Source organism: Arthrobotrys flagrans (assembly GCF_004000055.1).
Source record: "Arthrobotrys flagrans strain CBS H-5679 chromosome Unknown unitig_1, whole genome shotgun sequence".
Lineage (NCBI taxonomy): Eukaryota > Fungi > Ascomycota > Orbiliomycetes > Orbiliales > Orbiliaceae > Arthrobotrys > Arthrobotrys flagrans.
This window is the reverse complement of record NW_027137556.1, coordinates 4,890,134-4,903,531: the sequence shown is the minus strand read 5'-3', so window position 1 is coordinate 4,903,531 and position 13,398 is coordinate 4,890,134. Positions and strand designations below refer to the sequence as shown.

General features: G+C 45.8%; 4 protein-coding genes across 5 annotated transcripts; all 4 read right to left on the bottom strand.

The window, feature by feature from the left end:
- Nucleotides 1-91: 91 nt before the first annotated feature.
- On the bottom strand, nucleotides 92-597 carry DFL_009444 (uncharacterized protein; the record flags this gene model as incomplete). Its single annotated transcript, XM_067639331.1, has 2 exons — nucleotides 92-181; nucleotides 280-597. The coding sequence occupies 2 exons, from the start codon at nucleotides 595-597 to the stop codon at nucleotides 92-94; spliced, it is 408 nt and encodes a 135-aa protein (XP_067487131.1).
- A 4,419-nt stretch (nucleotides 598-5,016) lies between these two features.
- Nucleotides 5,017-7,857, bottom strand: DFL_009443 (uncharacterized protein; the record flags this gene model as incomplete). The annotated part of the gene is made up of 3 exons (XM_067639330.1): nucleotides 5,017-5,061; nucleotides 5,127-7,240; nucleotides 7,296-7,857. 3 exons carry the CDS (start codon nucleotides 7,855-7,857, stop codon nucleotides 5,017-5,019), a joined length of 2,721 nt encoding a protein of 906 aa, XP_067487130.1.
- Nucleotides 7,858-7,942: 85 nt separating this feature from the next.
- DFL_009442 (uncharacterized protein) lies at nucleotides 7,943-9,462 on the bottom strand (the record flags this gene model as incomplete). 2 transcript variants are annotated; one of them, XM_067639328.1, is made up of 7 exons in its annotated part: nucleotides 7,943-7,965; nucleotides 8,138-8,185; nucleotides 8,241-8,249; nucleotides 8,501-8,579; nucleotides 8,786-8,811; nucleotides 9,009-9,030; nucleotides 9,424-9,462. In XM_067639328.1, 7 exons carry the CDS (start codon nucleotides 9,460-9,462, stop codon nucleotides 7,943-7,945), a joined length of 246 nt encoding a protein of 81 aa, XP_067487128.1. The 2 variants fall into 2 exon arrangements, with proteins under 2 accessions (XP_067487128.1, XP_067487129.1); XM_067639329.1 differs by having other exon boundaries at nucleotides 8,501-8,569; nucleotides 9,009-9,013.
- A 2,139-nt stretch (nucleotides 9,463-11,601) lies between these two features.
- DFL_009441 (uncharacterized protein) lies at nucleotides 11,602-13,277 on the bottom strand (the record flags this gene model as incomplete). Its single annotated transcript, XM_067639327.1, has 3 exons — nucleotides 11,602-12,682; nucleotides 12,776-12,935; nucleotides 13,073-13,277. 3 exons carry the CDS (start codon nucleotides 13,275-13,277, stop codon nucleotides 11,602-11,604), a joined length of 1,446 nt encoding a protein of 481 aa, XP_067487127.1.
- Between the last annotated feature and the right edge of the window lie 121 nt (nucleotides 13,278-13,398).

Genomic DNA, 13,398 nt, shown 5'->3' with positions numbered 1-13,398 from the left:
GTCCCCGTATAGGATAGTAGGTGATTCCAGAATCGAAAAAAAAGGGATAATCAACTATGACGACAGCGTGCACGGGTATCGCCTCCCTGTCCTAGTCCCGATCCGCCGTAACGCTTTCCAAAATGTATACACCCCCAAAACAAAAGGCGATTTTCAAAGAGAACGAGAACGGAGAGATCAACTAAAACCAAAATAAAAAATAAAAAATACTATGAGTATTGATTGGATAACGCGGCCGGAAAGAGGAACCAAAGGTGTTCAAGCAACCGACTGACGTACTGTATTTGGGCTTTTGGGAGTAATGACGACAGAGGACGTTGGATGATTTTCTTGGCCCTTACTCTGACGTTCTTTTAAACCTCGACCTGGAGCGGACAAATCCGAAAGCGGCGGCGGGTCGGACTCTGGTTGGGCACGGAATGGAAACTCTATCAGCGCAACGTCTACTGTATAGATGGGTTTGTAAGCATGCGAACACCTGAATCGATCTAGTATGGCGATGTGAAGGCAAGCGGACACGATGGGATAACGTTGGCAAGGGTTCAAACAATAAGAAACAAAGTAAAAAGCGCCATTGAAGGGCGAGAAATTGTGCATATAGATCCGGCAATTAGATCTTCAAAAGAAAGCTCTGGGAAGCTGAGGGGGGGAAGGGGGCACACGAGAAGTACCCTTCTAAGCTATCTAAAAGGATGGTGGTGGGATGGTGGGCAAGGAACTCCTACTCGACTCGAGTCCGAGGCAAAAAGGACATTACGGACACCTTTAAAACCAAAGAAAAATGGCAAAAAAGACTCAAACTCTCGATCGAAGACTTGAAAATTAGGAAACCCATCAATTCCTTACATTTTCCATATTACGATGGTGGTAGAGGACAAAAAGATGGGAATGTTGTGCAGCAGAGATCGGGAATTGAAAGTGTGATGGAAAAGGAAGAGAAGAAGAAGCGAGAGAGAAATGACGAAATGATATGCCAGGTCCAAAACAGCCGTCAGACGGCTCAATTAACCCACGCCTCTCTCTCTCGCTTTCCTTCTTCTTCTATGCAACAGCCAGCTCCACCCAGCGCTCGATATAAAAATAAATATCAGAGCGCTGATATTATAAACGCTGCAGACGCCCGCTCTCCACCACAATCAGAAATGCTCGCTAGGGCTAGGGTGTATCTGTCTGTGGTGCTCACCATCCCACCGGAAAAACATTGACTGGATGGAGCCCAAGCACCCACAAAAAAGAGTGCAGACACCTAGAACAATGGTTAAACGAATGGCGGGCGATCCCCCGGAGGCAAAAAGCACCACTATCTAGTCTAGTCTCTGGGGGGGTTGCTTCCGTTGGTGGCAACGGGCAGGGTCCCAAAGGATCGAGACCTGATATAGTTATCGGAAGAAAGTTGGGTCCAGACGATACGAAGAGGGGCGTGGTGAAGGATGGGCACAAAGTAGTCCGACTTGGCTTTGCAAATCAGAAGCTGAAGACATTCTGGAAAGGCGCTGGTGAATCAAGAGGCAGCTGTAAGGAGGCAGTGATCAGCCGTCCCAGGACGGCCTTGAACCTCGAATAGCGCGGCCCGGGAGGATTTGGGGGGTTGAATTCGGGGTAACAATAATAAACCCACCATCAAATGGAGTTATTTGGCGACTTTGATATCATGTACTTTCATATATAATATCGATCGATCGTTGAAATTTATGATATGAAAGGAATGGTGATAGTGGATGGGATGTGTTGAGTCCCCAGATGATGCAAGAATAACACACGACATGGCACAGTCATTGCAGATACGGTGCAAGATCAAAAAAAATATTAAAGACGCTTACCTGTAGACACTTCCAGAGAAAAGAATTCTTAACTATCGGCGCCGCAAGCATATACTAATTTAAACGCGAATGCGACGGATTTTCTGCGATCAAAACCTAGTATGTGTGGAGTAATAACCGGTCGAGTTTTCGTGGTGTGAGTAATTACACGACCGACGAAAAGAAGAGACCGAGAAAAATAAAAAAATAAAAAAAAGAGGCACAACCAAAGCTCGAACGGTAATGATAGCTTCTTGTTAATGGCTGATGACGAAACGGAAGCGGGTTTTGAGGCTCTTTGTACAAGATACCCGCGGATACAATATTATAGAAAGTATAGTCGGCCGGCCAGGCGTTGATGCTGCTGGGAAGTTGGGAAAGGTGGAATGATGATGAAATGACGTACGATGGATGTGGATGGATTATTTGGGCATTTAAAAGGGATTGAGGGAAACGGAAGAAAAATCAGCACCCACACTTGTTCTCACACTAAACCAAGCCGGACACACCACCTTCGACTCGATCCATTGGTCGTTTACCCGTCGTTAGTATCGGCGGTGGGTAGCTTGAGTATCCCTTCATTACAAATTGCCTGTGCACTGTATAAAGAAGCTGTCCATTTGATTACGGCCGAAGGGCGAAACCTCGCCAAAATGCCACACCTAGAGTCGAGAGATAATATCAACGGCCTCGAACCGGAGCATAATAGGTACTGTGCGCATTACTGACATTTGATACTATCGTCCATCCTGTGCTGCAGTCACATAGAATCAAAAAAGCGTCTCTTGCGACAGCATGCCCATGAAATCGAAAATAGGGGTAACGTCATAGGCAAAACCGCGAATTCAAACCGTTCAATGCAGCACAAAAACCGTCCAGTCAATAACGACTTGGACAAGGGGTCCACCCCGATTAATGGCATTTCCATGATTTGTGGACCTGTCCTGTGCTGTCCACAACCAGCACACGCCTTCAAAAAGAAAAAGAAACTATATTACCAAGGATTTTTTCCCACAAACGTGATAAAACGCTCTCGCTAACTCGCATTAAATACCTACCCATTGTGCTGCGACTACATGTGTACTATGTGCACATTCCAAGAAAAAAATCAATCTTACATACACAAGCCCTCCTGCATCTGCCTTTCTGCAATCGATAGGCGTCCGCTCAATAAAAGTAATATCTTGAAAAGCTATCGTATCCACCGACGAACCCTCAGATTGTTGGAGGTGCAGGAAAGAAAAATCCCAGCCAAAAAAATGAGCTAGCGGGGAAACCGTTCGGTACCCACACCCCATACATACAGAAACTTGACTAATGAAACCTATCTACCGACACCTGTAAATAGTGTGCCTCTTGACTCCTTTTCCTCCCGTTTCAAAATATTTGGTACATAAACTCTTGAATGTTATCTCTCCAGATCAACAATTTTATCCTTTTTTTTTTTTTTTTTTTTTTTTTTTTAATCCAATTTTTTTCACAGTGGTATTTGAGAAAACGTGCTCACCAATTTGCCCCAAACCATATCTCCCGAGCTTTTATACTGAACAACCGAAATAACAAGAAAAAAAATCAATTTTCTTTTGTTTAAGAGAAATTCGATGATGAAATATTTCGTCCAATCCCGTACAGGCATCGGATAAAGCTGTGGGGACCACAACCACCTTCCTCAGACAATCCAAAAAAAAAAAAGCTTTCTTCTGTAGCAAAAAGTTGTCCACCAGACCAAAAATCGCAGGATACGATTGGTGAACGCCCATCCGTTTTTACCCTCTTATTCCGACCGCACCCAGCCTAATGTTTAAAACTATATAGCATTCAGCTAGAGAACAGCAAACTGTCTCAAGACACAGCAGCTTTTACACAGCAGCAGTACTACTAAAATGTCGTGCCCAATTGTACCACTTTTTCGAAACAATCTAAGGAAAAGAGGACCACGCGGCCTCACCGACGCCTCAATCCTAAATATCAAAAACCTTCTACTAACTCGAACTCTCCCTTTCGAGCCCTAAAGGAGCTATTAAATACCAGCGAATACGTCATCCCCAAAAACCACAATCCGTTTCGAATACCATTTTAGGCAGAATCAACCGGACCGGCCCCGGTCTGCTGTAGCTAACCAGCCTGACCATGCATGCAATCCATCACACACAAAATATTTCCATCCCAAGTTTGATAATTGACAATTCACCCCCGGCCCCCGGATGTGCACACTGCATACGCCTAATATCGAGACTTAAGACTTTCCCAATATGCTTGATTTTGTCTTCGACCATGAAAAAAGAGGCCGATGGGGCGTTAAGGTTTCCGGGGTAAACAACAATAAGCTCACAAGCCAGTTGCTTAAACAAACGCATCAGGCTATTTCGTCATAACCCCAAAATCCCATATCAATATCAATAATACCACATCCACCACATTCGAATTCGATCGCGATAACATAATCACCTTGTATACACCCCCCATCCGTCCGTACCTGTGTCCGTACCTGGTACCTTTTTTCAACAAAAAGTTTGCTCCGTACAACCAAGGTTGCACAAAACCCGCCGATCGACAGCGATAGCAACCCGGATGCGGCTCTCAACACCATAAACTGCCGCATCTACATCGATCCGATTGTGTAGAGGAATAAATCAACATTCCCGATCAGGGAATTTCAACGTCCTTTGTTCATCGGGGTTGCGTTGTCGAGGTGCACGTTCTTGCCGACCGATCTCTTCGCCTACCTGTGATCATGCAGACAATCGAAGACACGTTTAAAAGATTCATAGAGTAAGAAACATTCGATACCAGATATTACCATTGACTAACTATCCTACCTAAGGACAAGAGCTGTATGGATGGCATAAAATATGGATAATCGCAAAAAAAGAAGTGTGAACGAAAAAATTATAACAGCAAGAGGGAAAAGAATACAACGCCGGATAAAAGGACCAAGTATTCACTCGAAAAAAAAAAATAATAAAAGCAAAAGGATAAAGGGGAAGATGCGAATTGAAAAAGGATCGGGAGCACAATAAAGAAGAAGTGAAGAATTTTAGTTTTTAGGCCCCATATACAAGCAGTATTTTAAACATATGTAGCCCCCCTTTATGATTTCCGATTTTTGATAGTAGTGATTTTGGGTCGTCACGTCGTGTCTGAATATGCAAATGAAACCCTAACGGCAAGCGCTTTAAACAAGTCATCATGATGCATATGCGTAATACTGCTCTGCTTAACGGCGAGCAATGATGAATTGAATCGAGGCTCGGGAAAGGAACTGCGATCAGAGTTGTTAGCGAATGCCCGCAGGAATCTCACAGGAGAGCAAAAGAAAAAACTTACGAAACAGCATCCAAGAAATCTAAACAGGGCAATGACGGCGTTCGACCAGAGCAAGAGTCTGAAGTAGAACGCAGTTCGGTCGCTAGCGCCGTTCGAGATACCGAAGGAATCAAATGCATTATCGGTGACGCCCAAAACCAAGATACCGTTGGAAATCATCCAAAACAAAATCAAACGGGTACGGAAACTCTTGTACGAGTCATCGAGGGACTTCTTCTCCTTGGTCTCAACCGGCTTGTACGGTGTCAACGCACGCTTCACGGTAGCCTCGAAAGCAGAATCGATGTCGGCCTGTGGCTTGTCGGGTTCGTCGATGACCTGGGCTTTTCCGCCATCGCTAGCCTTGGATTGGGCTGCGGGAAGAACATCGGCCTTGTCGGATCCCTTGGTACCCCACGAAACATCGTGCCAATTGCAGAAGGCATAGACGTTGAGGATGTTGGTATACGAAGAGGCGATGAGCAAGTATTGTGGGAACGAGTGGAACAAGTGCCATGGATCGAGGTAAAGGAGGGAGGAGACGACGTAGAGACCAAAGGTAGCAGCCAAGGCAACCAAAATGACACCACTCGTACCCTCGAAGAAGTTCCTGAAGAATTGTCCAGCGCTGCTTGTATCCAACTGGAACGTCTTGAAGGCTTGCACGACGAGGTAGATGGACAGGATGATGACATAGAGCTGGATGATGGCGAAGAAGATGAACGAGGCGATATAAGTGTGTTTCGAACCCTTCGGTCTGTTACCGAGAGCCAAAACGAACTGTACCATGACAAGACCGAGGTATATGTATTGCAGGATGACGTTAATGATAGGAGTAGCCGTACCGAAAGGCCACGGGGCTTGGTTTGGATCGGTTGGAGTGCCGGTAAGACCCATGATGACGAAAGTAGTAAGCCAGAAGTTTGCAAGACCGAACCAAGAGAGAACGAGGGAGAAGATGTTGTAGAGGAGCTGGATGTGGAAGAAGAACATGCGGAGCGGGTTGTGGCTAGACTTGTAGAGACGACCGAAATGAATCAACGAGTAGACACCAGCGGCGAACGAACCGTTGAGCCAACGACGTCTCTGAGAGATAAACTCGGGAGTACCGTCCGGAACGTCAGTTTCGGCCTTCGACAGCTTGACGTATGTCAGATGCCACTTCTCGTTCTGCTTGGCCACCAACTCGAAACAGAGAATACGATCTTCGGCCAAGAACATGTTCTTCTTGAAGATATTCATACCCTCGATACCCTTGGAACCGAGACGCGCGGAGAGCGTGTGGTCACCGTGGAAGTACTGCTCCAAAGGCCGGCCAAGGATGGCACGGAATCTGTAAGCAGAGAAGGCACCGGGAAGCACAGAGACGTAACCGAACGAAGATTCCAACGGCTTGTCGAGAATGTTGGAAATCTTGTATTCGAAGTTCTGGGCGGCGACCAGCGGGTTAATCAAGTTCTTGAGACCTCGGCCCAACATGGCGTGGATTTCACCACAGGCACCGCCGAGGTTCTTGTCATTGTAGAAAGCTTCCCAGAGGTACAAGATGGACTTTGGACCAGGCTTGGTACCAGCATCCAAAAGAACGCAGACTTCGGGGTTCAAGATCTTGCCGAAGGCGTTGAACAACCATCTGTGGGAGTTGATTTTCTTGGAGTTCTTCTGCTTCAAGCAGAACATCATCTGGACCGGGGGAAGACATTGTGGGTCCTCTTCCTTTGGTCTGACCAACATCTGCGAGGAGGTAACAGACAATTGTGTCGTGTACTCGAAAATATGGGCAACAGTTTCCTTGTTGTCGATTTTCCTCTTCATGATACCGTCCTGGAAAATACCAATTGTGGCTAGGACATCAAGAGTGTCCTTGTCGCAAGGGTCGATACCATCGAAGATCAAGCAAACGACAATCTTCTGCCATGCTGGACCGTCTCTACCCCAAAAGTCGGACTTCTTGAGGTTGACGATTTCTCTGATGTTTTGCATGACGCCATGTAGCGTTCTGGCTGTAAGCACCTTGTCTTCGTTGTAGTAGGTGATAGCGATGAGCAATTCAGTTGATCTGTTGTACATAGCTGGACGGAGCGTGTAACCATTCTTCAACGTAAAGTCGTCAGGGTCGCAAGTAGCAGCGGTGTCTAAACGCGTTTAGTAACCAAAACTCGCGATTTTCAATTTTAGATAACAACTTACACCTCAAGTGAGTGAATTCTTCAGTTCCACCCTCGAGATCCTTGCTCTTATACTTTGGTAGGATAGCATTTTGGATAGCGGACGGAACGGGATAGTCAGTGGCGAAAACCTGACCTTGGACAAGCTTAATTTTTCTAGTAGCATATCTTCGCATATTCGAAGGAGCTTGTCTCTCCCTCCATGCTTCTGTCGAAGAAGCCTCCGATCTGTTGTATGGAGAAGCAACCCGAGTAGGGAGACCAGCAAAGCGAGTCCCGCTCTCTGGGTATGGCTGCTGGATGTCACTGTACTGGGTTGTTGGTCTCGCATTTGGAACATAGGTTTCTTGAAGACTATGATGCTGAACGTCGCCAGAGTTGAACGGATTGTTCTCGTCATATCCGACTTGTGCAGGAGGGGGAGGTTGGTGTTCAACGTGACCACCCGGTTGATTGAGGAGTGTTCTCTGCTCCTCTCTCTCGTCATAGTCTTCGTTGGTTGCTTGTTGGCCGTATGGGTGACCTTGCTGGGGTGGGTAGCCGTAGCCACCAGGGGGGCCACCGTAACCTCCTTGCTGTGCCATGGTAAAGGGAAGAGGGTGAGCTTCTTTGAAGCCTTATTCAATTGATTCTCGGATAAGTGAAGCGAATGAATGGATGAATGGTAGATTAGATGGTGTTGCTGAAAGGATCTGTTGTAGTTGAGGTGAAGCGCGTTAGCAGCTATTTACGAGAAAGCTCAGCCGTTGGTGAAGCTTGGAAACACAGCCGCAGGTATTATGTGGATTCCAAATAAAACCCCTGTTTTCCTCGGAGCCACGTAAAAATACCAACGAAAGACTCAAAGACCTTGCTTGGACATACCAGGGAAATAGGGATGAAGTATCGAGACGAACGATTTTATGTCTTTGTCTTCAATTCGAAACCAATGCTGTGCGAATCGGGGGGAGGGAAAAAAAGGATCGACCAGCTAACCCTGAAGGAGCAAGTTAGAAGAACCGAACTAACGACACTAACAGCTATGAAGTGTGAAGTGTAAAGTATGAAGAGTGTGTGCTCTTATAACAGGGGAAGTGAAGATATCGCAAAAAAAAAAATTTAAAAATTTAGAAATGTATATCAAGAGGTCGAACGAGAACGCAAAGGATAATCGAACGGTTGGAAGAATGGAAAACAATCAGGTACAGAAGTAGCAACAGCAGCTCGGGGGTAGGATTGTTCAAATACCTTCAGGAGAATACGGAGTGAAAGAATGTTTATCTATCGTGGCGGGTGGTATTGTTGTTATTGCTATTACTGATTGGTGCTACCGCCGTCTGTTAGCGTCGTCTGGAGCGTGTCTCGTCTACTGCAGCTGAATACTAATACTACTGCTACTCAGGAACAGCAGCAGTTCAGGTGGAAAAGAAAAGAAGAAAAAGAAAGGGCTGTGTGACAAAAACCAATTTTCGGAGGGAACGAGGGCCGGAGGTCGAGACGGTAAGGTCGATGCGAAGTTGAGCTGGTACGTACATATACTCCGTCTGTCACGCAGCAACCTAGCGTAACAATATATCAAAATGTTATTATCACCAACAGAACAGAACAGAACAGAACAACAGGAACGAGTCGAACGAGGTGCAGATGGTGGTGTTTATGTAACGAAGGGGAATAAGAGAAGGAAAAGGAAAAGAAAGGGATAGAGCTGGGAGGGAAAGCAAGATGTTTAAGATTGCTTGTTGAGGGGCTTGCGCACTTGCGCTTGAGAGATCGAGGAGCTTAAAAGTAAAAGGGCCAGGACAAGACAAGGACAAGCAAGCTGTTAAAACAGAAAAAGGGTCCGAAGAAGGAAGGGGGAGAAACCGGCGGACACTCTCTCTCCTTTTGCTTTACTCGAACATGGTAGACTTTACATCTGATGAAAGGTTGCGTATCGCTGTTCCAATACTACGCTTTTTTTTTCGCTGGGCGGACCTATTTTTAAAGAAGTCCTCAGGGGCAGCCATGCAAGTTATCGAAATGGTAATGCAAATCCGTCTGTCGAACCCCAACCCTGGCACCCCCGCCTCGACCACAGGAATTGCTTTGGCTATCTATGGCCCGCGGGACCACCCAAGGAAACTCAGCCTGGCGTTTTTCTAGAAGTCCAAGCTGCCTTCGGTAGAGCTGACCTCGACATCATGACCTTCGAGCTGGTCACGGACGGACATGCAGATTATCATCATCCCAGCTCTGACCTTGGCTGCATACCGCTGGAGCTTCGGTTCCAGCTCCACAGACGCTAGTTACCTAGGTTGGTGTAAAGTCTCTGTCAAACGCCTTTTGTGGGCTTTACAGATCTCCAATATACCGCCTATACGAAGAATCGGAAAAACGACGTTTCTCGTTTAGTCCAAGCAAGTATAAAAAAAATTTTCTTTTTTCTTTTCTTTTCTTTCCTCTCATCTACAACGGTACTCAGCCGTACGTACCCAAGGCTTAGCACTGACGCAGCCCTACACAAAAGGACCACACTTTTCAAGATTCGGGATTCCCAATTTGAATGATTATATGAGCTCTAATTCATATTTAAGAGCCGTACAGGCAAAGTAAGATGAGACCTCATAAGATATGGTAGCCCTTTTGAGATCTCAGACTAGCTCACCTGGAAAACCCAAGAGAGCAGGAAAAGATGGAAGGAGAAGTTGGATCGTAAATGTCGATGGCAAGACCCGAGTATAGTGTTCCATCTACTTTCCACCCCGAACAATGGAAGTACAAAGATCGTCGCCAGAGAATGCCCTTGGGCCTGTTGGTTTCTTGGCCACCCGCTGCCCATTGGTTGCGCAAAGGTCGGTACCATGTTGAATTCAAACACGCTTGAAACAGAATATCCCGTTGGGCCTTTCTCCTATTTCGCACATATCCTCCTGCGTCGTCGAGAACGGCTCGGGTAATGCCATCCAAGAACACAACAGGTCCAGGTATCCACAGAACTCTCATTTCGATATTGGCCGGTTTTTTTTTTTTTCCCAACATGTTCAACCGCTAATTTTCCTGTGCCCTCCGAGCCACACGCCCGAAAGACATCGGCCGACCAATGGCAGGGGTCCTGTCAACCTTGCGATGTCAAAGGGTACTAAAAATAATGCTAGCGCCACCGCCTTACCATAACGAGACCTCGAGGCTCTGATCAAGTTCCTTTGCCTCCCAATGTTATTGACAACAGTCTTAAAATATGGCATATCGAAGACATCTCACGATCCTCATTCGATATGATATATTCCTTTCGGCTGGCCTGATCTTGCTCAATTTGATCCAACAGTGTCGATTTTTTTTTTTTTCATCCGATTTGGGCATTGTCGGGAGTGGCGTTCTGTGTGACCCAGCCACACCAGCACTCACAACCTCACTTCAAAGACCAACGGTCTATGCCACCTGAGATCGTTATTTAAGCTTCCTCACTTCTGTCTGTCAACGGTTAATATCAAGACCTGAAGATACAAAAAACTTAACTTTGGTACCTTTGAAAAAGCCGCCCTCCAGTTGGCCAACAAGCAAGAGAACAAAAAAAATTAAAAATCTATTGATCTACTCCGAGGCGCCGACTTAACGTTGTGGTCTGTGCGACTTTGTTTGTTGTGGTGTTGGACAATCCTACATTGATTTTGGCAGTTGCTTTCGAATTAAAATTGCCATACATGGCGCTCGATATCAGGGCCTCGTGCTACAAAAACACGCACGTGCTCAACCGATATCATCATGACGTTATGTTGTTCAAGATCGTCTACCCTTCTTCGGTTAAATTGTAAAAGAGTATGGTAGAACTAAATGCAAGTACTCTACCTAATTTGCTACCGTACTCAGATCTCATATATTCCGAGTATTCAGACCTGTGGAATTTTTTTCTACATTTCAGTTGCAGTTTTTAAAAATGCGGAAATATGCTCGATGACGGATTTATATGCGGATCCTGCACTTTTGGCGAAAATATGAAGGGTTGAGCTTTAAGAAAGTGCAGAAATAAAAACGCAGAAGCAGAAAATATCTGAATGTTCGTATGGCTTTACGGATCTACGGCACCGCAGCTCGCGCGGGGTAGCTAGACCTATAGTATTGTCCGTCTTGTCACGTATAACTTTCGGTAAATATTGTGAGATCGATCCCCAGGCTAACTAGCCGCCCCACTCAATAGTAACTTACATTTAATGGTTCGCGAATTTAGTGCATCTATTAGCTAAACAAATGTGGAAGAGTTCGCATATTTACATACATGTACCCTAAAATCACACAAGGTAAACCCATTTATTTTCGACGTGTGCATTCAGAGTCCCATAATTAGAGTAACGTGACAGACTATACCAGCTACTCTAAATCTGATTCCTAATGTTCTCAATCATCTCAGAATCACCTTCGTCCCATAGATGCTTCGACTCAAGTTGTTTGACAAGATCCACATGCTTTGCACTTCTCGGTGTGATTCGAAACTGAAATTTGTTCAAGTAGCTCAATACCCCAGGTGTCGTCTTCGCCTCAACATCCACCTCCTTTCCATCTTTACCCACCGCTTTATTAATATTGAAAACGGCCAATGATTTTGCAATGTTGATGTAGAGACTCGCCTCCCCAAAGAATCGACCAGGGCATATTCTTCGTCCGTATCCAAAAGCATGAGCCATAGGATCCGGCTCATTACGAGGGCTCAAAAACCGCTCGGGTTCGAATGTTTCAGGATCAGCGTACACCTTCGGATCGTGCAAAAACCACCAGATAGCTGGGAGGAGATATGCTCCTTTCGGAATAAAGTAGCCGTTATATTCCATGTCTTCGCCAACTGTGTGGGTAAAACCCAAGGGTGTTACGGACCACCATCTTATCGCCTCCTTGACCAAGGCGTTAATATAAGGTAGCCGTTCTCGGTCTTCAAAACCGGGTAGACGGTCTGTGCCAACCACGCGGTCGATTTCCTCTTGTGCCTTGCGCTGTACTTTGGGGAATAATATCATGGCTAAAGTGAAGGCGGTCATGGTTACCACTGTGGTGTCCGCACCTGCTGCGTAGAGGTTCGCGGCTGTCCAGGTAATGGCGTGTTCATCTTCAGGGCTTAAATATCCGTTCTTACTCTCTTTTTTGCATTGCTCTACGAGCCTTGAGACGTATGACTGACGGTGACAACTGGCGGCCATTTTACGTTGAACAAATTGGTATGGCATATATGCTGTTCCTTCGACGGATTTTTTCCATGCACGGGAAATCTTTTTGAACGAGGCACCGGGAAGCCATTCAGGTAGATATCGAAGAATTGGGATTAGGTCGACTGTCCAGGCTAGGGGAGTGGCAGCGAGTGAGAATTCCTTCATCATTTTTTCGACCTGTTCTACAAGGGCGTCGGACTTTTCCGGTTCGACGGTGTAACCGTAGGTCGTTTTCAGAATAGTAGCACCGGCAGTGCTATTCGCAGCAACCGTATCGATTATGTTAACATTGACAATGTCCCCTTTTTGTAAATAATAAAACTCGATGTAGGCTCGTGCTTCAACTCACGTTTGAAAATTCTTTACCCAATCCTCCGGCCGTCTCAGAGACCGCACAAGCTGTCGATTCGCCTCAAATTCTTGAGTATCACGAAACTGTGCCGCCGAAACTTTGGTCCCAAGCTCCTGGTGTAATAGCTTCCGATACCGACGAAATAGAGTAGTGTACCCTGAAACAAAACCAAAGATTCATATCCACACAGCTCATTCGCAAATATCATACGAGGCCGTCCCGGAGTTTTGCTCGAAGCCTGCTCTAGAATATCATGTACGATCTTCCTATCATGCATGATGATTAATATCATACCCAGGGCTGATACTGAGCTGATACCTCCATATTGGTCTTTATGTTTCAGCCAGTGTTGGAATTCAGGTACACCGGGTGGAGGGAAATCGCGAATATTCCCTAGAAGAGGAAGGGGCTTTGGACCTGGTGGGAGGCGTCGACGGATTTGAGAAGAGTATCGATAGATAAGGTATAAGAGTAAGATGAGAATTCCCGGCCACAGCATGTTGGGCATTTTTGTAAGTATTGAATATTTGAATATATCAATGTATGGGAACAATCGAGGGAAAGGTATAATAGCAATAGACCAGAAGGCTTATTAAAAACCCTTCGAGCTTGCTTTTTAC